The following is a 27,403-nucleotide window of genomic DNA, read 5'->3' as shown; positions in this document are numbered from 1 at the left end:
TTGAGAGGCCATTGCTAGTGTGAAAATGCTAGAGTAGGGACCATGTCTCAGAGAACACCTTAACGTAGCGACATGGTACACTCTGTTTGATCAAATAGTTTGCTAAGATCCTCATATGGGAGGAGTATATATGGTAAGCCCTTGCACCTGTGGGTTGCTGTTGCACCTTCTGTTTTATGTCTCTATGACATGTCAATAGTTTTGGGAAACGACAGGTGCACTTTAAGGCTATGTTCACACTACGTAAAATAACGACCGTTGTCCGCGCCGCAAAACTACGGCCGTTGTTTTGAGGTTCCCTATAATGACTGCAATGCAATGTAACTACAGCCGTTGAATTCACACTACGTATCAGATAACGGCCGTTGTTTATATGGCCCCGTGAAAAATGAACATGTCAATTATTTCCGGACGGTAATACTGCAACAACGTCCGTGGATTTCAATGCGGCCGCGAACGTAAAACTTATATCTGCCGAATTAAACTTGATTTTGATGTAAAAAAAATTCTGAGTGGTTTCTCGGGCTGGGCGCAGTATTTAAAGTAAATGACCTGTTTATTTTACGTAGTGTGAACATAGCCTAAGTTTGGAATTAAAACTGTACATCTGCAAGTGGAGATAACTTATAGAGCATGTTATCTTGCGTTTAGCTTTGGTAACTAGTAGGGTGGTGACAATGGGATTGTATTCCATTATTAACAAGTACATAAAAATGTATAAACCCTCAGTGTCATAATAGAACAGAATCCACAATGCATTGCAGATTTTGACCTGAACAGAAATTTCCACCGATACTATTTGTTATTAATATTTATATTGGTTTAAATTCTCCATAATTTATTTATTTACCTTCATTTTTTTAATATGGAGCTTCAAATCACCTGCAAAGAGATCTATCTTTTTACCTTTTGTAATCATCTAATAACTAGAAGCCAGTTTACACTTGCACAATACATGTGATCTATGCAAAAAAAAAAGCGAATTTACAGTAGGAATGAAGCAAATCACTTTATTCCTATCCGCATTCTACTCATCAGGCTGCGGGTTTTGAAGTCTGTTCAGCTTATGCCGCTCTTCCCCGGGTGCTGGGAAAAGCTGGATCCAGTCCTGGGAAAACCAGAAGTTTACCAGGACTGGATTCATCTTTTCCCAGCACCTGGTGGGGAACGGCACGGGGCGGAGCAAACTTCAAAACCCGCAGCCTGATGAGCAGAATGCAGGTAGGAATGAAGCTATTCACTTAATTTCCGCTAGAGATGAGCAAAGCTGGGGGAAATTCCTTCAGTCCTTTCGGTCAAACACATTAAGATTCACAAATCGAACCTTTACGAATTTCATGAAAACAGCCAAAATATGGTAGCTTCAATACTGGGACTATTACAGAAGGGCGAATTTGTTAAAGCATGTTGTAATAAAAGTGTCAAAATTGGAAAATCACAATTTAAAAAGATGTCAGTCAGCCCGTCAATCATCCAATTTCCGCTTTCCTACTACTGTAAACTCGCTCATTCCTAGAAAAAAAAACAAGATGGTTTACATGGTATGGTACCATTTGGTTTTCTAAATGTTCAAATTTTTTACAGGTGTATGCCACCCCCACCACTCAAAAAATAAAATAAAAAAAATTAGCATGACTTAGAGTCAAAGGGCCAGAACCTCCAACAAGTAACGGGGCATTCACAAGTTCCGTGATTACGGCCTGTGCTTGGAAGATGTGCTACAGATTGACAGAGCTTCCAGCATCATGATTCATTATGATGCCAGGAGTTCTGAAACTGTTAAAATCTTCGCTGTACTGACGCATGGCTGGGTCAGTACAGTAACGTAAAGCCTGAAAAAGCTATGGTGCTCCTGTTATCATAATGAATGATTATGGTGGGAGACCCATAAATCCAGTCTGTAGCACATCTTCTGTGCACAGACCCTAATTACAGAACTTGTGAATGGCTCAGTGTTCGCTTCCTCCTCATTCCCTGCTTGCTGTCTGTGCTATTACATGCACATACAGTGAGCGGGGAGCAGTGGGAGGGGCCACCCGGACGATCCTTAGCTCATTCGGGCAGCACATTGAAGTCAATAGCAATCTGCTGCCGACGCTCCTATGTCCCGTAGAATACCATCGCTAACATGATCGTGCTGTATGTTGGCTGATCATGGCCTTTGAACATGTCCTATCAAGCCAAATGATTATTGGCCAGAACGGTCTGTAATCAGCCCAGTACGGCTGATAATCGTTTTGTGTAATAGGGCCTTTAATGCCATGAACTATAGAGGAAATCTATGCTAGTCTGGATTTCGACATGCAGTATACAGGCAGCAGTTGCAGTGGTAGATTCATAATAAACCTACAGACTAGGGATATGTTCACACACAGTATCTTTGCTCAGTATTTTGCAACCAAAACCAGGAGTGGATTGAAAACACAGAAAGGCTATGTTCACACATTATTGAAATATAGCGGATGGCCGCTATTTGGCAAATAAGGTCTGTTTATTTCAAAACAATGGCCATTGTTTTAAAGATTGTTTTTATGGAGCTGTAGAGTTTATCTGTTTCTGCTTTGAGTTTATAACCGTGAATCCTTGGGTATTCTTACGTGCTCCTAACTATATTGGAGAGAAAAAAGATCGCCTGGTAGTGCTGATGTATTCTGTGTTCCTACAGTTTTCTAAAGGCTGAATCCTGCCCTGGTTTGGAAGAGATGTCAGTTCTCTGGGTATCATTTAAATTATTTATGGGTTTCGGTATAAATAAATTAGGTTACCAAGCGTGAGCACCTAACAGGCTCATATTTCACAATTTACAGAACGCATGTAGTGGAAGCAGTAATATAGGCTGCAAGCTTATCCATAAGGACAGCTGCAGTAATGAACCTGATTACATAGGGGTATATATACTATTGCTTATGCCCAGGAATGCTGGCGTCATTTGCACTAAAAACAGACTTGAACCACATTCATTACTTGTTTAACACACTTTTTGATTGCTTTTGCACCTTTTCTGAAGGGCATGGCTTATTGGTATAGTGGTGTAGTTTTATATGACTAAAGGAGTGGCCAAACGTACCATTGTTTACCAAAAATTCATGAATATTTTGTTGCATGATTCTGGGGTAAAGTAGATTCCGATTCCGAGATAAAGCCGGAAAAGTTGGAGAAGTTGCGTGGCAGAGTGGGTTTATCCCGAGCTGTCAATCAAATCTGACTCCTTTACTTCACTGCAGTCTATCAAGCGAAAGAGTCAGAAATTCTGCAGGCTTGGGAGTGGAGCACACTGCCACACACTCCTTTTGGCTGTATCGTGATCGGTCACTTTTGCCTAGAGATAAGTGAACTTTTCAAAAGTTTGGTTTGCTGAACTTTAAAATAAAGTTCACTGAACCTTAAACGAGCCACACTATAACAGCTAAACGATTGCAGCCATTCATCAATACTTACCTGTCTGTGCTCCCCTGGTGTTCCCCGCAGCCGCTTCCAGCTCACACAGTCAATCATTGACTGATTGAGATGAGACAATGCTGTGGCCAGTAATTGGCTAAGTAGGCTTTTACTCTTGAGCCCAGAATGCCCGTTTAGCCTTATTTTACTGGCTGCGGCGCTGTGCTGTCTCAGTCAGTCATTTATGGGCTGAACAGGCTGGATGCGGCTATGAGCAGCAGGGGACACCGGGGGAATATGGACAGGTAAGTATACCCTTTTTTATGTGCATTAATTTGTGATGTTGCCATCTTTACGAACTAGTTCCAAACTTTGCAGATAGTTTGATTTGTAACCAAACCTTTTGCAAAGTTCGGAACAAATTTCGGTTTGTAAGATTCAGTTTGCTCATCTCTACGTTTGCAGTTTTTCTTGACATAACAAAAGTTACTACAAATGACAGTGACAACATTAACCTTTATGAAGAATTATTAAAAGGAAAAAAAAAATAATAATAATTACCGTAGCCCAAATCACAGGCTCCCTATTGTAGACCACCTTCTTTAGTTTTTAGCTAGTTTTCTGGAAAAGTGATCTGCATTTTCCAAAAAGAAACTGACACAAATTATGGATATCACACGAGCATTTAAAATTTCATTCCCCTCTATAGGAAAAAGAATTGAGGAATCTCCTTTAAAAATCATATTTTATACACCACTAAACCGAATGTTTTGTTTTTGCCAGATTACATGTAAGAAATGATAAAATTACAATCCCTTATAACCTACCTGTATACGTTTTTTTTTTTTTTTGTATTCCCAACAGTAGTGAGCGACCTGTATTCCTAAACATGCATGGACCGGTACATAGCAGGCTCACTTAGCAATGAAACACCACCTAGCACAAACTCAACGCACCGCATTGCAGGTCAATACAGAGTATTTCCTCGGATCTAAAAAATAAGATTTTTTCAATACAAATAAAAATTATTGAAAATATCTCTAATAGTTTGGTTTCTTCCAGGCGTTCAATGCCTCTTCCTCAGGCTGCATTAAAATATAGCTCTAAAAGGAGCTACAAATAGACTTTGACACAGTGTTTCCTTGTGGTCATACTCAGTACTGCTACACAATGCAGCATGCCATTTTTTTAAGCTACATATGAGTTTAAGGGTAGAGGGGGGGTGGGAAGGAGGCCGGAGGTGTAAGCAATTCTCCCCGGCCTCTGCAATGGAGACAGCACTGATTGGTTAACTAGCTCTGCCCTTTGAAGGGGAGGAATTTCGATGAAGGGATAGTATCATTGGGTTAGAGGGGCCTCCCCAAAATTACACAGCTGTGGTCATTTTTTCAGCATTTTTTTTCTTAATAATAATCTCTAAATATTTTCTATGTATATATGTATATTATTATATACAGCGCATACAAAAGGTTTGTGTACATTGTCCTCTTCACAGTCGAGTCTGGGCTTCGGGTATGTAAATCTCTATGCTGTCGGCACTCTCTGTGGCAGAGTTATGCCGGTAAGAGGCAGCCCGTTTAGCTGCCAATAGCCTCTTCCTGGCCTCTTGCCGTTGACGGTCAACCGAATCCAAAGAACGATCTTTGACAGGATGCACCTTCTGACGGAGTGGCTTCTTTGGTATGGGAGGAGGAACCTTCTTCTCCTCCTACAGATTGTAGAATATATTTAGGAGACAAAAATACAATACTATTTAAAGGCTAAAATCCACTCAGGTAAAATACATGTTAAATCATCCCCCTTCCTGGAGACCAACAATTTTTTCCATGTTATACGTGTTATTACCTTTTCTGTCTGAAAACTGTCTGAAGACACAGAAAACTGTGTATGAGCTGTTCTTTCTTTCTCCCCCACCTCCCCCCTCCCTTTCGAGACGGCTCATGTAAATAGTGTCCCTGTCCGGGTGTTTCTTTCGGGAGGATTAATCACAGTAAGGTCACAAGTAACTTGACCTTAGATTAACTCTCCTGAATTATGCAGAGACAGACCCTTCGGAAAGGAAGGGGGAAAAGGAGGATTGAACAGCTCATGCACAGTTTTCTGTGTCTTCAGCAGAACTGGGGGAAGTAGTCAGAAAAGGTAATGACATGTAAGTTAATCTCCAGGAGGGGGGCTGATTTAATATGTATTTTACCTGAGTGAAATAGCCCTTAAAATAATACATTTATCACAATCATTTACTAAAATAATCGATATAATGTTAAACTTTTTTTTGTTTTACCTGGCTGTTCCCAGGCAGCTCCATGCATATTGCTGCAACCTAAAGATTGAGGTAATGTGACCACTCAAGCATTTAGCATGTTTATGGTTGAGCGGTATGGACTTTTGTTGTATATTGTATACAATCCCTGTCTGATGCGCCAATTTCGTGTAGTATAGGCTAATAAGTGCGCTACTGGGGCTGTACTTTACCCCTTGGTGCACCAGTAACCGGCCTTGAATTAAGTCACTGCAGAGCAGCTAATGAATATTCATGAGGAGAAGTCATTACAACATCATTGGTGCCCCAAGGGGTAAATTACTGCCCCCACTGCACCAAATTGCTTAACCAGCATATGAATAAAAAAAAAGTCATCTTGCACAAAATGGTGCAGCAGACAGAGATCAGCACATATCAGTACATAGATTCTTCTAACCTGCTGTTATTTTCCCTTTAATAAAATTAAGTTAAAACGTAAACTATTATACGCTCTAGTGACATAAAAGTACATCTAAGGCTGGGTTCACACTGTGTTTTTGCAATCCCGTTTTTGAAAAAAAGAAAAGGGATAAAAAACACATTAAAAAACAAATTTAATTGTGTGCAATCCATTTGGATCCCTTTTTCATTGACTTTCACTATAAAAAAATAAAAAAAGGATCAAAACGGATGGTTTTCTTTCTTTTTCTTAGCGCACAGAAAAACGTGGTTGACCATGTTTTTGTGAATGTTAAAAGTAACCATTTAAAAACGGATACGTTAAACGGACTGCAAAACCTCAGTGTGAACCGGGCCTTAGTTGTAATTATATACACCTTTAGGCCACGTTCACACATTGTACGTTTAGCATAAATCACGGCCGTTGTTGCAATTTGCAACAACGGCCGTGATTTATGCAAAACATACATTGTATTGAAATAAATGGAATCCTGGCCGGAGTATGTACACACAGTATACGGCCGCACGAAATTTCAGGAGGCTACCAGTACCCATAGATTTTTACCATTATCCATCAAAGATATCAGGATTAGTGATAAGCGAACATCCTGATCTTCGGTTCGGATGCCGAACAGGAACATAAAAAAAATTATCGTGATTGGTTCATGTTCACCGAACATTCATGAACAAATAACGAACGTGCAGTAGAAGCATACAGTATGTTTTGGTCTACACACATGCGTACAGAATATCAGGTGCAAAGCATAAATTACGTTCGGAAGTTCAAATCTGTTCAAAAATGACCATTATACCAATTCCGATCCTCAAACAAATCAAACGAACAATTAGCGTCATGTTCGTAAGAACATACGAACATTTACGAACATGTTCGCTCATCACTAATCAGGATATAAAAAATACCAGGGACATAAAGCTAATCAGATGATTCTTCTTTAGAACAAAACCCTGGTCTGATTTAAAAAAAAACCTGCTTCATGCTACATGGGAACACAGCTTTATTAAATGGCGACCTACCTTGCATTCCAATAATTTCCATCCATTGTCTTTCAGCTGTTGAAGTTCTGCAAATTTCATCCCCACATCCTCAAAGGATAGCTGAAGTAGGTCCCAGAAACCAGCCAAGTCTTGAGAAGTGGGTAGGGGAAATGAGGTGGGATCCTAAAAAACAAAGTCAATCATATTAAGTTAACAATATATTATTACAGACCTTGGCCCACTATGCTGATATTCATTAGATGGGACAGGCCGACCAGTGGTCCCTCCCCCAGTGCACCTATTAACTCAGATAGCATGCAAATGGCACCACTAATAAACTTATCTACTTACTGTATCTTAATCAAGTTTTTTATTTTAAACATATTTTTTAAGAATTTTTGGGTAATATTTTTTCTAATTTCCCATTTTACCATCTATATTATAAAATAATTCTGAAATCTTGCAGTCTTTAGTCTGGCCACTTGGCCCATTATCAAGCTGAAACTTTCTGTTCTGTCTGTTTTGATAAGCAGGAGGCTGCTGGAAAGTTACATTTTACAGATGGGATAGTCTATGTTCACATGGCGTAAGACACCGGCCGTTCTGTTACCTAGCCTGATCACAGAACGGCTGGTGTCAGAGAAGATCTTCCTGGCCGTTACTGCAGTACTGGCTGGATGATCTACATTTTTGATGAATTGGGATGCGGGCACATCCGTGTGCACCTGCATCCCAATTCTCCACTGCACACAATGGAGCGTGTGGCCAGAGCCGCACGCTCCATTGTGTGAACTGACATGTCTAAGCGGCCGCTATTCATTGAATAGAGGCTGCAAAAACGTGACATGTCAGTTTTTCATGCAGCCGGATGGAATCCTGGCCGGAATATATTCTATGTGTATATGCTCCGGACAGGATTCCATTTATTCAAATGCAACATATGTTTTGCATAAATCATGTCCGTTTTTGAAAATTGCAATAACGGCCGTAATTTATGTAAAACATACGTTGTGTGAACATAGCCTTACAGTGAAAGCTGGCACCACTTCATATAGGAGACAATGGTTAAGCTCACTGCTCAGCCTCACCCCCCTCCTTTTGCTAGGCGATCAAGCAAGATTGAGGCTCCCATCATACTGTATGTAAATGTAAATGTATGGAAAAATTGCAATTTAAAAAATGAAAAAAAAAATTAGAAAAGAACATGTTTTGTTATATGGATCTAATCAGAAAAAAAACATGCCCTTTAAATTGACTGTAATGACTTTTTTTTTTATATATTTTTATTACTATTATTCATAGTTACATATGGTCAATACGGTTGAAAAAAGACACATGTCCATCAAGTTCAACCAAGGAGGGGATGGATACAGGGAAGGGGGAGGGGTTATAGGTTCTATACATATTCAGTTGTAGAAAGTAACCACTTACCATGTTCTGCTGACAAAGTCTGAAAAACTGTTGGACTTTCTGAGACATTAAGAGTTGGGAGCTGCCTACTGCACTACGGATCTTCTCCAGAACTGTAATATATGCAAAGTTTACACATTCAGACCACAAAAATACATTCAAGTTTAAAGGGGACCTCTGGTGATTTTTTTCAAATCAACTGGTGTTAGAAAGTTACATAGATTTGTAATTTACATTTGTTTTAAAAAATCTCCAGTCCTCCAGTACTTATCAGCTGCTGTATATCCTGAAGGAAGTGATGTTTTCTTTCTAGTCTGACTCAGTGCTCTCTGCTGCCACCCCTGTCCATGTCAGGAACTGTCCAGAGCAGGAGAGGATTTCTATGAGGATTTGCTACTGCTCTGGACAGTTCCTGACATGGACAGAGGTGGCAGCAGAGTGTACAGTGTCAGACTGGAAAGAATATACCACTTCCTTCAGGACATGCTGCAGCTGATAAGTACTGGAAGATTTTAGGACCCCCACTGATCAAAGAAACAGAGGTACCATATCCCCCTATTTGAATGAATTGACAGTGCACATGCTTTAATATGGCTCCATTTAAATGGGGGACACTAGACCCCCGCTGTCATGACTATGGGCGTCTTAGCAGTCGGACCTCATCCAGTCAGACACTTTAAGGCTCTGTGCACACTTATTTATTGCACATTTATTGGCAAATAATGGCCGTTATTCATATACTAATGGTCATTGTGATTAAATAATCGGCTGTCATTTTGACAGTGTGTGAACATAATCTGTCCTGTAACCTAAGTTCTGATTATAGGTAAAGCCCCTTAAAGCTATAGGCTACCTTCTCACAGCGTCTATTATTTGGCTGTTTAAGTCCAAATAACGACTGTTATTTTTTAAAATACTTACAAATAAGTGCAAATGACGGACGCAATTATGAAATAATGGCTGTTGTTTGGACGGCCAAAAAAAAAAAAAAGGACATTGTAGGAACATAGCCACCGGACCGGCTCCAGGTTTTTGCAGGCGACAGAGCCTCAGCGGGCCCCTCATTTACACACAATGCACGATAACGTGAGACACCACTAACATACTTTATTGACATAGACACTGACTGACTGACAGCGACACACTCAGACACACAGCAGTTACAGCTCAGTCTTCTTCCTCTTCCTCTCTGTTGGGCTGCTCTCCACACTGTAAGGTAGAGGACCTTTAGGTCATGTGATAAGGTCCTTATCCCTTTTCTCTCTCTGTGCAGATCCTGCTCTGTCTCCTGTGTCTTCTGATGTTCAGTTCTCACCCTGCACTACAGTGAGGGGGCTGAACATCAGAAAACCGGGCTCCTTTTCCTCTCTAGGCCCCTAGAAATGCTGTGGGCCCCGGCACTTGCCCAGGTAAGCCTTGTGCTGACGCCGGCCCTGCATAGCCATATGGTATAACTATATGAATATGTTACAGCTGCCACATTAGCTGCGTTGATCTAATGAATTAATGATCCAAAAACCTAAAGTTAGTATCATATCCAAAAATGTGACTGTATAATAAGTTCAAACAGTCGGTAGTAATGGAGTGACTAAATGACATTCATGTGAGCAGTGTATTATACCGTATCAGAAGTACTGAAGAAGAATTAGCATCAATTATTCATTTTCTTCTCAACGTGATAAAAACAAATTATCAGCTGAAGTGACAGGACTCCCCAACGTACAACTCACTGATCGTCACATAAAAATGCATCATGTGTAAGCACAAACATCAAGCTCTCCCAGGTATTATCCAGCTAAGAAATAGTCTATGGAGTCTCCCTTCAGTAAGAATGCCTTGGCTTCATTCTTATAGTATATCTGCTCCAGTATTGTAACATTCATTCATTACAGGGTGAGGGGCAGTCCACTAATCGTACTCTGACAAGTGCAAACATATAGGTAGTTACAGAAAAAAGAAATACCAGGAATATGTACAGTATATGGCCCCAGCAGTAACCCCTTCAGCCAGTAACTGACTACAGCAAAGATCCAGGCGGAGACAGATCAGGAAGTAGAGACCGGCAGGAACGGGAGCAGAGGGAGGTCAGTATAGTGAGTATGATTTTATTTTTATTTTTTTTTTGCCAGTGAATAACCCCTGATGAGGGTTTAAAGAGTAGAACTGAAATGTTAATTTTTGCAAATTATACTACAAGGGACCAGGAAGTGTAGACCGGCAAGGGACCCACAATATATTGTTTGATTTCCGTATCTGTAGACAGAGGTGAATTGAGACACTCTGCTGCCCTAGGTAAACCATAGAAAGCCAGCCATTACTCTTCTCTGCTGAATCTGAGTAACATTTTAGGTTTCTCGCTCCAGAACATATAGTAACTTTGTCCCCTTTGTCCACATATAGTAGTTAATCCCTTCTGTGCCCCCCAAAAGGCCCCCTATGTGCCCTTAAATATTGGTTTGCCCACCTTTGTGCACCCATATAGTAGTTAGGTCTACTGTGTGCCCTCATATAGTAGTTAAGCTCTTTGTGCCCCCCAAAAGGCCTCCCTATGTGTCCTTAAATAATGGCTAGGCCACTTTTGTGCCCCCTTATAGTAGTTAGGTCTCCTCAGTGCCCCATGTAGTAGTTAAGCTCTTATGTGCCCCCCAAAGGTCCCCTATGTGCCCTAATATAGTACTTAGGCCACCTTTGTGCCCCCACCCTATATAGTAGCTAGGTCTCCTCCATGCACCTATATAGTAGTTAAGTCTTCTCTGTACTTCCAAATAGTACTTAGGCCCCCTCTGTGCATCCATATAGTAGCCTCTCTGTGTCAATAGGCTTCCAGTAGATAGTATAATCATGCAGCAACCCTACCAACAGTCCCCCCAGTAAGAAGTAATATCATAGGGGATTGTTTGCCCCCACACTAAAGCATATACCCATGTAGGTCATTCCCCTATATGTAGACCCACCCCCATGTAGGTATCCAACTGTATGTGTTCCCTGTGGTAGTTGGCTCTCAGTACAGTATATCCCCCATGTAGATGATCCCCTCTGAAAGCAGTCCCCCATATGTAGGTATCCCCCTGTAGGTAGTCCCTGTGGTAGTTAACACCCCCCCCCCCCCCCCCGTAAAAAAAAATATCCCTAATGTTGGTAGTTCACCCATGACTGCCCCCTTCCTTGGAAGATAAAGAATATATAGAAATATATACTTGGCTGCATAGATATATTGCTTTGGGGTGAGAGTATCTCCGAATTAGAGATGAGCGAACCTCGAGCATGCTCGAGTCCATCCGAACCAGAACTTTCGGCATTTGATTAGCAGTGGCTGCTGAAGTTGGATAAAGCCCTAAGGCTATGTGGAAAACATGGATATAGTCATTGGCTGTATTCATGTTTTCCAGACAACCTTAGATCTTTATCCAAGTTCAGCAGCCCCCGCTAATCAAATGCCGAACATTCGGGTTCGGATGGACTCGAACCAGAACCCGGTTCACTTATCTCTACTCCGGATGCAATACCAAGGCACCATATGGCAATGCACATGGGGGTTGGGGGAGTATATTACCATCAGCGTATGAGACTCATTACAGGTTCCCTGCTGTGGCCATACTGCCTCACAATCCAAGCTTTTATCAGAATATATAAAACATGTATAGATACTATATGCTACAATGACATCATCTCTAACAGGTAAACCCTTTGCTTCTCCAAAGTATAAAAAAATCTGCTGCTATAAAACTGCCGAGCGTCCATTGACTGAGTAAATGCTTTTTACATACATTTTAAAGTGATATCCCGCTGATGGAAACAGCTCACTGCCGGAGGGGACATTTAACGCCAGCTGGATATGTTTGCTTTGAACTATATAGCTATGAAGTTAACATTCACAGAGGTAAAAACCATAAGTGGCCTCATACTATCAGGGCTCATGTGCATAAAATAGGGCTTATATACTGAGATTAAACAAAGTCGGGAAGTTCTGGGCCCAATGCAAAAAATTTGAACGGGTTCCTTGTGCATTTACCACCTGTATACAGACATATAGGACATACTGTAGCTATACCTACGCACACAGCCTTCATACAGGCATGCACTCAGGCATAACCACATTACTTACACCATGTTCATACAATATTAATAGGCTACATATTTATACATTATGTACTGGTGGCCGCTTTGCACACGGTGTCTCCTCCATCAGAGGTATCCAGGAGGGGGGATTCCCTGACATATAACATTACCTTATATTGTAGTGACTTGGTGGATGATAGAAAAGCGTGCAAGATAATGACAGTAATACAAGGGGTATGAGGCTCGGGGAGCGTTAATGAAGCTTGGGGGGCGTTAATGAAGGGGAGCATTAATGAAGAAAAGGCAATGGAATTTGGCTGGATACATCAGTATAAGAATATGCAAAAACAGGGTCCATGGAGCCTCCGTTACGAGTCTAAAAACACAGGAATAGCCAGATAGCCCTCCTGTGTTTTGCTGGTCTACTATTCATTGGCCCCTGATAGCCAGAATCCTACTCCACACCGATGGGGGGCAATCCTTTGAAACAGCTGTCTATGGATGGATGCCTGGACGGATGCCCCTGCGGGGGTCCTGATCGGACAGTGACAGAAGTGTAGCTGCAACCGCGGGTTAATGGTAGCTCTTCATTAACAGTGAGGAACTGGCTGAGGCCTATTGGAGTACCGGCACTACATGGGCCCTTAAAGCAGCAAGTGAACCTGCTGATATGAGCCAGTCGCTGTTTACCTCAGGATTCCTGGTCTGTAATTCATATTCCTGTGGGGTCCGGTATACGGTACTTTTATGCTAATTACTGCTATGCTAATTAGCGGGTTAGGAGCATTTGGGGCGTTGCCCATGCAAGCCTAGCCTGCCCCCTCCCGGCCCGCCCTTTTTGCATATTCATATTTGCATAGCTAAGCCGCCTGTTACAGCGCATGTGCAGGAAGCATCTTGTAACAACCGGCCTAACTATGCATATATGGATATGCATAAGGGCGGGCCGGGAGGGGGCAGGCTAGGCGGGCTGAGCGGGCGCTACGGGAGCATGGGGAATGCCCCAAATGCTCCGAACCCGCTAATTAGCACATCATCAATTAGCAGAAATCTACCATATACCGGACCCCACAGGAATATGCATTACAGACCGGGAATCCTGAGATAAACAGCGACTAGCTCATATCAGCAGGTTCAGTGATAGAGTCGCTTTAAGGGGTTAATAAACCTGTAGGTTGTTTTAAAGGACACACCCATGACACACCCACAACTTTTCCATGACACGCCCAGTTGGTGGGTTTTTGGACAAAAATGATGGGTTTGTCTGTTTTTTGTTGGGTTTTGTCAGGTTGTGTAGCACACCTTTAGTCATGTCGCAATACTTGCAACTTAGTTAGACTTTGATGCAAAAGGGGTCTCCCTGGTATTTCCCTATTTGTGTCCTGCAACCGAGTGGGACTTAAGGGGCTATCTATCAGGGTGGTCGGTGATCTCCCCACAGGGGTCACCCCCTTGGCAACAGGTTTCCTTCCTGGCTATTCCCGTGTTTTGAGACTCGTAACTGAGACTCCACAGACCCTGTTTTTGCATATTCAAATTTTTCAGGGGGCAATGTATCAATGGTGGCTCTTGATTGAGTGCTCCACTGGACTTTTTTTCGCTGATCTCCTTGAGCTCAGTGATTGCTGTGTTTTATACATCAGTATGAGCTCATGCCGGCTCAATATTTTAATGATTTCGCTTATTGAGTATTTTTCCTTAGCTCCACTGGGAAATAGGAGGGGATTGCAGTCAGAAACTGCACAGAGTTATGGCCCAGCTTATATGGGAACCCTACTGGCACTGTTCTGGCACTGGTTTGTGGTAGCAGGACCATACAGATTACAAAGGGTATGCTCCCTAGCACTCTCTCTCTTTCTCTTCAAAACCTATTTATCTATCAGGCATGATGAGCATGCTTCGGTAAAACCGCTTGGCATTTAATTATCGGTGGTTGTAAAAGCTGAAGGCAGCTGCATGGGGGTCTTGGAAAACATGGATACAGCCATAGGCCCTAGGCTGTATCAATGTTTTCCCAGACTCAAGAGCTGAGAGCACTGTGTCAGACTGGAAAGAATACACTACTTACTGCAGGACATACAGCAGCTGATAAGTACTGGAACACTGGAAACTTTTAAATAGAGGTACATCACAAATCTTTTTTCTTGTTTGGCAATGACTATAAATTATTATTAATCTATTTATTCATAGTAACAATATTCGACTTACTTTCTTCTGGTAGATCATATTCTTCCGCCTCTCTCTCCATCTGCTGACACCATGCTTCCATCCTTTCCACTTCTGCCTGCAACATCTTAATGAACCATTCTCCATCCCTGTGACACGGAGATGCTCTGCCCGAGTCTGGGAGGCTCCGGGTGCCTCTGTCCATCCAGGACTCCTGACGAGGCTCCTCCCCAGTATCATACTGCATCTGATAGTCCTCTCGGTACGCCCACTGACCTTGCGTGTGAACTGTCTTATACACTGAGTACTGTTGGCTGGTGTCTGAGGGCTCAGAGGAGTGCCGCTGAAATGAGCGTCCAAACTGCAGGCCTTTGTCTTCTGTGGGAACAGTCAATCCAGGGAAACCTTCCAGCTCCAAGTCGGCCTGAACTCCGGCAGTCACGCTGTTAGAACGCTTAAACCTTGACCTCCTGTGTTAAGGAAAAGATCATTGTAAAAGAAATGAGAGAATGCTATAGGTGTAAAAAATAAAAAATAAAAATTAAATTTTTATTTTACAGAAACCGCCTATAGCCTTACTATTGTGAAATATATTGTACATACCTTGGCTACAGTACAGAATTCCCACTGGCCCATGTTATTAAAGGGGTTGTCCAGTGAAAATCTTTTTCTTTCAAATCAACTGGTTATATAGATTTGTAATTTACTTCTATTTAAAAATCTCAAGTCTTCCAGTAATTATCAGCTGCTGTATGTCCTGCAGGAAGTGGGGTATTCTTTCCAGTCTGACACAGTGCTCTCTGCTGCCACCTCTGTCCATGTCAGGAACTGTCCAGAGCAGCAGCAAAGCTCCATAGAAAATCTCTTCCTGTGTCGGCCAGAGATGGCAGCAGAGAGCACTATGTCAGACTGACAAGAAAAACACAAAACACATTTCCTGCAGGACATACAGCAGCTGATAAGTACTGGAAGACTTGAGATTTTTAAGTAGAAGTAAATTACAAATCTATATAACTTTCTGAAACAAGTTGATCTGAAAGAAAAAGATTTTCGCTGGACAACCCCTTTAATCTATAATCTATCTTTAAAATTTAAGCTGTTATGCTGTCGTTTGTGTCCGTTTTTTTTGCATCAAATTCCTTAATGTGGCGCACACGCCCTTAGTAAATGTGGAAGGTTTTTCACAGGACAAAACTAAAACCCGACCATCCCGCCACACTAGAAGTGGCTGGTTATAAGAATAGAAAAACCCTAAAAAAAAATCTGACCATTTGCGTAACCCCTTATGGACCGCAGCAATTTTTAATTTTGCTTTTTCATTTTTTCCTCCTCGCCTTCTAAGAGATATAACAGTTTTATTTCTCCATCTACAGGGCCATGTGAGGACTTTTTTTTCAGGAACAGGTGTACTTTGTAATGGCTTCTTTCCATCTACCATAAAATGTGTGTAGAAACCCCCAAAATATCGCTTATTGGGTAAAAACAATTTTTAAAAAAATGTATTTATTTTATTTTATTTTTTTTTGGGGGGGGGGCAGTGTTTACGTAATGAACTATTTTTTAACAATCACATTTTTTTAACAGTCAATTTTTTTCCAAATAGTTATGATTACAATATGACTACTATAACAATTTTATTTTTTCACCTCTGGGGGTGGGTACAGGTGACCATGTGACCACAGTACACACGTGATCCACATCTCCATTGGGAGGCTGGTATGAGCAGGAGCGAGACGGAATGGATGCCCTGCGGCAGATTTTTTGCATCTAGAGGGGGCGAGTCACATCAGAAAGCAGAGGAATGTCATGGAGGCGGTTATTACACTATATAAGAAAGATTTAAAGATTGCTGCATTGAATTGAATCCTGTAATAATGATTTTGGGTGGAATACCCCTTTAATTTAGAATTTGATTGTTTTAATAGATTCTGTTATATGAAAAAGTTTTCAATAAAAATATGTTTAAAAAAAAAATAGATCCTGTGTAAATAAATGACTTTATTTCCTTACATCTTAGCTCCCCTCTCATAATCCATTCAGCAACAGCTTGTAGCCCTTTATTGTTTAGGTTAATATTTTGCATACATTGCTGGTTTGTGCCACATATGGTGCATGATTTATAGTGGTTTCTTGTCAATTACCACACACAGTCAGTAAATAAAATTAACATGTAGAAATTAATTTTTGCATAAGTGACTATACATTGTGCATCTGTTAGCAATACCCAGGGCATATTTATGATCATCAACAGCTGCAGGTTACACACTTAGATGTTACGTATCGACTCTGTGACACTCTAGAAGTGAGAGCACTCACAGGAAATTATGTCCCCAAATGAGTCACAGAGTGGTGGCACTTCATGGAATTTTTCATATATTATCATATAGCACACAAGCATGTCCGTCTTAAAGAGTCCCTGTCGTTACAAAAAAACTTTTGACGTTTGAGACATAAAAAAGCAAAAATTGCCATCATCCCAATTCCTCTGTTCACACTGTGGGTTGCATGCTGCATGTGGCTTAAGTACAGACAAAAAAAAAAAAAAAAAGAGCAACAGCAACCTACAGGTGCAAGTGCTTACCGTACATACTCGGCCCCCGGCGCACACCTGCTCCATAGTTAAAAAATGAAGATCTTAGCAAACTATTTGATCAGAGTGTACCATGTCACCACGTTAAGGTGTCCTTAGAGACATGGTCCTACTCTAGCATTCTCACTTGCACCTGTAGGTTGCTGTTGCACTTTTTGTTTTTTGTATGTCATAGAAACATGTCAAAAGTTTTGAACGGTCCGGGTCTGAGTGTTCAAACTCGTACCGATTGGGAGAACGTGCGTGGAGAAGACGCGCTACAGCGCTTCTTCTCCCCGCTCTCAATTGGAAAAAAAAAAAAAAAAAGAGTCAGGCTCTTTTTGTAACGAAAGTGACACTTTAAATAAAGCTTCACCCCCTTTTTCCTGGCCAGATTTACTCAAAGACGCAAGCTTCTTAGTAAATCCGGCTAGCCAGACGCTTCCAGCAGGTGTAGATTTGCATCATGATTTACGCCTTTGACCGGGCGTATATCATGATTAATCAGGCGCAGGAGGAGGCCACACCTCCTCCCCACCTTGCTGCCCCCTTCCCCCGCCTGTCCATCAAGCAAGTTGGGAATACGGCAGGCATACGCCATGGAGAAGGGGCATGTCTGCAGCCATCATAAAGCTCCCCCATACTGTATACATCTAGATATGCTAGTAATCTGCAGGGATGCATAGAACCACAGCCCCACCAGCCCAAATACAAATATCCTTGAAGCCATTGTGGGAAATGCTGCAACACAGAAATAAATCAGTTACCTCATTATTTCCCCCATGTAGTAGGAAATGTCCCAAATAGTAGTTCATTCCCCAATAGTGCCCCCCCAATTATTTGCTGTTCCCCTCCCAGAGTAATGATCAAGTGTCTTTCGGCGGGCGGCTCCCTCAGTACAGTAGCATGATACTGAAATTGTTTAAGAGTATCTTTACCATAAAAAAACAACAATAAAGCAGCTATACTTACCTGTCAGTGCTTTTCCCAATACCCTTTGAAGACGCCGGCTTCAGTCCACTCTTCATAAACAGCCTGCTCAGCCAATTACTGGCTGCTGTGGAAAAGCACTGTGCACTGTGATTGGTTGCGTGGGCTGAGCCGGGGTTAAGAGCCGGAGGGCATCAGGAGAGCACGGACAGGTAAGTATGGCTGTTTTATTGTTTTTTTACTTTAGCAGCCGCACAGCATCTTAGGTTTTATAAGATGCTGTGCAAGACACATTATAACTCCGGCAGGATGTCAGGAACATACTGCAGGAGTTTTTATGTGTCTTGAATATTTTTGGATTTTTGAATATTTAATTTGAACATCCCTTCGAGAGATAAAATATATAATGGTTAATTAGGCACCAACGCTATGCCAAGCAGGGGGCACTTGGTAAGATGCTCAAATCTTACTTGAGTAAAGCACTCAAGCATTGAAAAATGCTCGACTGGTATAATAAGCACTCTCGCAATCTCGCATACTGTATAGGGGACATAACCCGCTACTGTAACCAAAATGTAGTGGTCTACCACCAGGCTCTCGAAAACTGGAATAATGACGGCAAAGCCATCAAATGCTGTAACATGGATCCAACGTTAGCTAATAAGCTTAGAGTTCTATTATTTTTGGACACCCTACATCAGGGCCGGGACAAGGAGTTTTGGTGCCCTAGGCAGAGAAGGCAAATGGCGCCCCCCCCCCCCCACATTAGAATTGGTTCTCCTCGCACAGTATAATGCCCTGAATATACCCCCACACTGTATTAAGAGCCCCAATACATACAGTAGTTACCTTATAACACTATTTCCACCATACAGTGATTACATATTACATGAAAACTGCACTGAACAGAACAGAAAGATATCCCCAATGATACCATTCCGTAATACCGCCACACCATGACCCCTATCACTACAACCCTATAACTGTGCAGTTACATCCAGTGACTCACATGGGCCGTCTTCTCCGATCTGTCACATTTTCTTTTTCCCTCCATCCAGCCTGGGCCACCTAGAAGTCGTCTTCTGGCTGTAAATCTTCTCTCCAGAATCTGTCAGAGAAACATTTTAGGCTCCAACACATACAGTAGTTAGCCCCCTCTGTACCCCTATATAGTAGTTACACTCCTCTGTGCCCCCATAGTTTTAAGGTGTCCCTGTGCCCCAGTATTGTAGTAAAGCCCCTCTGTGCAGCCCCAATATAGTATAGACTGCTGTGTGCTGCCCCCAGAAATATATAGACCCCCTGAATGCTCCCCCATAAATATATAGATCTCCTGTGTGCTCCCCCAGAAGTATATAGACCCCCTGTGTGCTCCCCAGAAGTATATAGAACCCCTGTGTGCTCTCCCAGAAGTATATAGACCCCGTGTGCTCCCCCAGTTATATATATATAAATCCCCTGGGTGCTGCCCCCAGTTATACATAGACCCCCTGTGTGCTGCCCCCAGTTATACATAGACCCCCTGTGTGCTCCTCCAGTTATATATAGACCCCTGTGTGCTCTTCCAGTTATACATAGACCCCCTGTGTGCTCCTCCAGTTATATATAGACCCCTGTGTGCTCTTCCAGTTATATATAGACCCCTGTGTGCTCTTCCAGTTATATATAGACCCCTGTGTGCTCTTCCAGTTATATATAGACCCCTGTGTGCTCTTCCAGTTATATATAGACCCCTGTGTGCTCCCTAACCCTTCCCATATAACAGTAATTCTCCAAAACAGACAAAAAAAAACCCACTTATACTCACCTGGGCCATGCGTCTTCTCTTCACTGCACTCTTGTGGCAGAGTTACCTGCGGTCACAAGAGGCCGCTCTCCCCATCGCATAACAGTGCACCAACACACCCCTGACCCTGCAGAGCATCACATAACAGTCCACCCACACACCCCTGACCCTGCAGAACATCTCATATCTATGCACCCACACACCCCTGACCTGCAGAACATCTCATATATATGCACCTACACACCCCTGACCTGCAGAACATCTCACATCTATGCACCCACACACCCCTGACCTGCAGAACATCTCATATCTATGCACCCACACACCCCTGACCTGCAGAACATCTCACATCTATGCACCCACACACCCCTGACCTGCAGAACATCTCATATCTATGCACCCACACACCCCTGACCTGCAGAACATCTCATATCTATGCACCCACACACCCCTGACCTGCAGAACATCTCATATCTATGCACCCACACACCCCTGACCTGCAGAACATCTCATATCTATGCACCCACACACCCCTGACCTGCAGAACATCTCACATCTATGCACCCACACACCCCTGACCTGCAGAACATCTCATATCTATGCACCCACACACCCCTGACCTGCAGAACATCTCACATCTATGCACCCACACACCCCTGACCTGCAGAACATCTCACATCTATGCACCCACACACCCCTGACCTGCAGAACATCTCATATCTATACACCCACACACCCCTGACCTGCAGAACATCTCACATCTATGCACCCACACACCCCTGACCTGCAGAACATCTCACATCTATGCACCCACACACCCCTGACCTGCAGAACATCTCATATCTATGCACCCACACACCCCTGACCCTGCAGAATATCTCATATCTATGCACCCACACACCCCTACAGAACATCTCATATCTATGCACCCCCCCCCCTGCAGAACATCTCATATTTATGCACCCACACACCCCTGCAAAACATCTCATATTTATGCACCCACACACCCCTGCAGAACATCTCATATCTATGCACACCCCCCCTGCAGAACATCTAATATCTATGCACACACACACACACACACACACACACACACCTGCAGAACATCTCATATCTATGCACCCACACACCCCTGACCTGCAGAACCAGGGCCGGGACAAGGAGTTTTGGTGCCCTAGGCAGAGAAGGCAAATGGCGCCCCCCCCCCCCCCACATTAGAATTGGTTCTCCTCGCACAGTATAATGCCCTGAATATACCCCCACACTGTATTAAGAGCCCCAATACATACAGTAGTTACCTTATAACACTATTTCCACCATACAGTGATTACATATTACATGAAAACTGCACTGAACAGAACAGAAAGATATCCCCAATGATACCATTCCGTAATACCGCCACACCATGACCCCTATCACTACAACCCTATAACTGTGCAGTTACATCCAGTGACTCACATGGGCCGTCTTCTCCGATCTGTCACATTTTCTTTTTCCCTCCATCCAGCCTGGGCCACCTAGAAGTCGTCTTCTGGCTGTAAATCTTCTCTCCAGAATCTGTCAGAGAAACATTTTAGGCTCCAACACATACAGTAGTTAGCCCCCTCTGTACCCCTATATAGTAGTTACACTCCTCTGTGCCCCCATAGTTTTAAGGTGTCCCTGTGCCCCAGTATTGTAGTAAAGCCCCTCTGTGCAGCCCCAATATAGTATAGACTGCTGTGTGCTGCCCCCAGAAATATATAGACCCCCTGAATGCTCCCCCATAAATATATAGATCTCCTGTGTGCTCCCCCAGAAGTATATAGACCCCCTGTGTGCTCCCCAGAAGTATATAGAACCCCTGTGTGCTCTCCCAGAAGTATATAGACCCCGTGTGCTCCCCCAGTTATATATATATAAATCCCCTGTGTGCTGCCCCCAGTTATACATAGACCCCCTGTGTGCTGCCCCCAGTTATACATAGACCCCCTGTGTGCTCCTCCAGTTATATATAGACCCCTGTGTGCTCTTCCAGTTATACATAGACCCCCTGTGTGCTCCTCCAGTTATATATAGACCCCTGTGTGCTCTTCCAGTTATATATAGACCCCTGTGTGCTCTTCCAGTTATATATAGACCCCTGTGTGCTCCCTAACCCTTCCCATATAACAGTAATTCTCCAAAACAGACAAAAAAAACCCACTTATACTCACCTGGGCCATGCGTCTTCTCTTCACTGCACTCTTGTGGCAGAGTTACCTGCGGTCACAAGAGGCCGCTCTCCCCATCGCATAACAGTGCACCAACACACCCCTGACCCTGCAGAGCATCACATAACAGTCCACCCACACACCCCTGACCCTGCAGAACATCTCATATCTATGCACCCACACACCCCTGACCTGCAGAACATCTCATATATATGCACCTACACACCCCTGACCTGCAGAACATCTCACATCTATGCACCCACACACCCCTGACCTGCAGAACATCTCATATCTATGCACCCACACACCCCTGACCTGCAGAACATCTCACATCTATGCACCCACACACCCCTGACCTGCAGAACATCTCATATCTATGCACCCACACACCCCTGACCTGCAGAACATCTCATATCTATGCACCCACACACCCCTGACCTGCAGAACATCTCATATCTATGCACCCACACACCCCTGACCTGCAGAACATCTCATATCTATGCACCCACACACCCCTGACCTGCAGAACATCTCACATCTATGCACCCACACACCCCTGACCTGCAGAACATCTCATATCTATGCACCCACACACCCCTGACCTGCAGAACATCTCACATCTATGCACCCACACACCCCTGACCTGCAGAACATCTCACATCTATGCACCCACACACCCCTGACCTGCAGAACATCTCATATCTATACACCCACACACCCCTGACCTGCAGAACATCTCACATCTATGCACCCACACACCCCTGACCTGCAGAACATCTCACATCTATGCACCCACACACCCCTGACCTGCAGAACATCTCATATCTATGCACCCACACACCCCTGACCCTGCAGAATATCTCATATCTATGCACCCACACACCCCTACAGAACATCTCATATCTATGCACCCCCCCCCCTGCAGAACATCTCATATTTATGCACCCACACACCCCTGCAAAACATCTCATATTTATGCACCCACACACCCCTGCAGAACATCTCATATCTATGCACACCCCCCCTGCAGAACATCTAATATCTATGCACACACACACACACACACACACACACCTGCAGAACATCTCATATCTATGCACCCACACACCCCTGACCTGCAGAACCAGGGCCGGGACAAGGAGTTTTGGTGCCCTAGGCAGAGAAGGCAAATGGCGCCCCCCCCCCCCCCCCACATTAGAATTGGTTCTCCTCGCACAGTATAATGCCCTGAATATACCCCCACACTGTATTAAGAGCCCCAATACATACAGTAGTTACCTTATAACACTATTTCCACCATACAGTGATTACATATTACATGAAAACTGCACTGAACAGAACAGAAAGATATCCCCAATGATACCATTCCGTAATACCGCCACACCATGACCCCTATCACTACAACCCTATAACTGTGCAGTTACATCCAGTGACTCACATGGGCCGTCTTCTCCGATCTGTCACATTTTCTTTTTCCCTCCATCCAGCCTGGGCCACCTAGAAGTCGTCTTCTGGCTGTAAATCTTCTCTCCAGAATCTGTCAGAGAAACATTTTAGGCTCCAACACATACAGTAGTTAGCCCCCTCTGTACCCCTATATAGTAGTTACACTCCTCTGTGCCCCCATAGTTTTAAGGTGTCCCTGTGCCCCAGTATTGTAGTAAAGCCCCTCTGTGCAGCCCCAATATAGTATAGACTGCTGTGTGCTGCCCCCAGAAATATATAGACCCCCTGAATGCTCCCCCATAAATATATAGATCTCCTGTGTGCTCCCCCAGAAGTATATAGACCCCCTGTGTGCTCCCCAGAAGTATATAGAACCCCTGTGTGCTCTCCCAGAAGTATATAGACCCCGTGTGCTCCCCCAGTTATATATATATAAATCCCCTGTGTGCTGCCCCCAGTTATACATAGACCCCCTGTGTGCTGCCCCCAGTTATACATAGACCCCCTGTGTGCTCCTCCAGTTATATATAGACCCCTGTGTGCTCTTCCAGTTATACATAGACCCCCTGTGTGCTCCTCCAGTTATATATAGACCCCTGTGTGCTCTTCCAGTTATATATAGACCCCTGTGTGCTCTTCCAGTTATATATAGACCCCTGTGTGCTCCCTAACCCTTCCCATATAACAGTAATTCTCCAAAACAGACAAAAAAAACCCACTTATACTCACCTGGGCCATGCGTCTTCTCTTCACTGCACTCTTGTGGCAGAGTTACCTGCGGTCACAAGAGGCCGCTCTCCCCATCGCATAACAGTGCACCAACACACCCCTGACCCTGCAGAGCATCACATAACAGTCCACCCACACACCCCTGACCCTGCAGAACATCTCATATCTATGCACCCACACACCCCTGACCTGCAGAACATCTCATATATATGCACCTACACACCCCTGACCTGCAGAACATCTCACATCTATGCACCCACACACCCCTGACCTGCAGAACATCTCATATCTATGCACCCACACACCCCTGACCTGCAGAACATCTCACATCTATGCACCCACACACCCCTGACCTGCAGAACATCTCATATCTATGCACCCACACACCCCTGACCTGCAGAACATCTCATATCTATGCACCCACACACCCCTGACCTGCAGAACATCTCATATCTATGCACCCACACACCCCTGACCTGCAGAACATCTCATATCTATGCACCCACACACCCCTGACCTGCAGAACATCTCACATCTATGCACCCACACACCCCTGACCTGCAGAACATCTCATATCTATGCACCCACACACCCCTGACCTGCAGAACATCTCACATCTATGCACCCACACACCCCTGACCTGCAGAACATCTCACATCTATGCACCCACACACCCCTGACCTGCAGAACATCTCATATCTATACACCCACACACCCCTGACCTGCAGAACATCTCACATCTATGCACCCACACACCCCTGACCTGCAGAACATCTCACATCTATGCACCCACACACCCCTGACCTGCAGAACATCTCATATCTATGCACCCACACACCCCTGACCCTGCAGAATATCTCATATCTATGCACCCACACACCCCTACAGAACATCTCATATCTATGCACCCCCCCCTGCAGAACATCTCATATTTATGCACCCACACACCCCTGCAAAACATCTCATATTTATGCACCCACACACCCCTGCAGAACATCTCATATCTATGCACACCCCCCCTGCAGAACATCTAATATCTATGCACACACACACACACACACACACACCTGCAGAACATCTCATATCTATGCACCCACACACCCCTGACCTGCAGAACATCTCACATCTATGCACCCACACACCCCTGACCTGCAGAACATCTCACATCTATGCACCCACACACCCCTGACCTGCAGAACATCTCACATCTATGCACCCACACACCCCTGACCTGCAGAACATCTCATATCTATGCACCCACACACCCCTGACCTGCAGAACATCTCACATCTATGCACCCACACACCCCTGACCTGCAGAACATCTCACATCTATGCACCCACACACCCCTGACCTGCAGAACATCTCATATCTATGCAACCACACACCCCTGACCTGCAGAACATCTCATATCTCGCACCCACACACCCCTACAGAACATCTCATATTTATGCACCCACACACCCCTGCAGAACATCTCATATCTATGCACACACACACCCCTGCAGAACATCTCATATTTATGCACCCACACACCCCTGCAGAACATCTCATATCTATGCACCCACACACCCCTGCAGAACATCTCATATCTATGCACACACACACCCCTGCAGAACATCTCATATCTATGCACACACACACCCCTGCAGAACATCTCATATCTATGCACACACACACCCCTGCAGAACATCTCATATCTATGCACACACACACTCCTGCAGAACATCTCATATCTATGCACACACACCCCCCCCCTACCCCTCCCCCTGCTGACCAGTGCCCTCAGTGTGGCTTACCTCCTGCTGATCTTATACACTGCCCTCACTGCCTCATAAACAGCCTAGGAAACTAGCTGCCTCATAGAGCCTAGCAAAGGAAGATAGCTCCTCCCACACTGGTCACATGGGCATGATGTCATCAAAGGTCCTTTACACCTCCTGGACACTCTATTCCTGCTGCTGTATGTAACAGTTACAGTGCAGGGCGGGCCGGCAGACAGGCAGGGGGCGAGCGGGGGTAGGATGGATGGGTAAATAAATTACTTACCCATCCAGATGGCGCCCCCTGACGTTTGGCGCCCTAGGCCATCGCCTACCCCTGCCTACTCTTTGTCCCGGCCCTGCCCTACATGCATCCTTCTAACTGTAATTTAAATTTGTGTTTTCTCTTTTTGCTGTTTAGTATAGGATACACCTGCTTTGATATTTTATCCCTTTGGGGTTGGTCACCAAATTTTTTTTTTCAAACCAGCTGGTGCCAGAAAGTGACAGAGATTTGTTATTTCTCTTTAACTTCCATAAAAAAATCTCAAGTCTTCCAGTACTTATCAGCTGCTGTATGTCCAACAGGAAGTGGTGTATTATTTTCCAGTCTAAAGAACAGGGATTTGCTGCTGCGCTGGACAGTTCCTGTTACAGACAGCAGTGGCAGCAATGAGCACTGTGTCAGACTGGAGAGAATACACCACTTCTTGCAGGACATACAACAGCTGATAAGTACTGGATGACTCAAGATTATTTAATAGAAGTAAATTACAAATCTTTGGCACCACTTGATTTGAAAGAAAGAAAAATGTTGGCGAACAACCCCTTTAATCCTTATTTTAGAGCTATATACACAATAAAAAAAAATCTACTTTTTATGTTCTATATTTCCAACACAAACGCTATAGAGAAGAATGTGAACCTATAATTGTGTTATATTGGTGAATGATTTAAAGCTTTTCTATTTTCCGGTAATGATCATATTCGGTATCATATCTCTAACTCCTCCGGGTGGGATGTATAAGCTATGCTCCCCCTGCTGAGTGGAAAAACTCCATCTGTATCCGCCTCCCACTCTCTGCTCTAATTTTTCTATTGTTTTTGTGTATTGTGCTATATGCATATTCTGAAGCCTGAGGTGATTTCTGAATACAGTGGTCTAAGGGCTGTGGAAGGTGAGGACGTCTTACTTTCACATATACAAAAAACATATAATCATAGTTAAACTATAAAAAAGGATCACAACAATTATGTGTATAAATGCAGCTTAAGTAACAA

The 27,403-nt window shown here is 43.7% G+C and overlaps 1 protein-coding gene across 2 annotated transcripts in view; it reads right to left on the bottom strand.

The window, feature by feature from the left end:
- Positions 1-4,867: 4,867 nt before the first annotated feature.
- DLGAP3 (DLG associated protein 3) overlaps positions 4,868-27,403 on the bottom strand; it is a 305,405-nt gene continuing 282,869 nt past the window's right edge. For both annotated transcript variants that reach the window (XM_069971552.1, XM_069971553.1), the window contains exons 10-13: positions 14,750-15,177; positions 8,504-8,595; positions 7,112-7,255; positions 4,868-5,086 (exon numbers count right to left, since the gene is read on the bottom strand). In XM_069971552.1, the coding sequence (XP_069827653.1) occupies positions 4,868-5,086; positions 7,112-7,255; positions 8,504-8,595; positions 14,750-15,177 (883 nt within the window). The remainder of the gene's footprint in view (positions 5,087-7,111; positions 7,256-8,503; positions 8,596-14,749; positions 15,178-27,403) is intronic.

Source organism: Dendropsophus ebraccatus, chromosome 5, assembly GCF_027789765.1.
Source record: "Dendropsophus ebraccatus isolate aDenEbr1 chromosome 5, aDenEbr1.pat, whole genome shotgun sequence".
In the NCBI taxonomy this organism is placed as follows: Eukaryota; Metazoa; Chordata; class Amphibia; order Anura; family Hylidae; genus Dendropsophus; species Dendropsophus ebraccatus.
The sequence above is the reverse complement of the archived record's forward strand: the minus strand, read 5'-3'. Positions and strand labels throughout refer to the sequence as shown.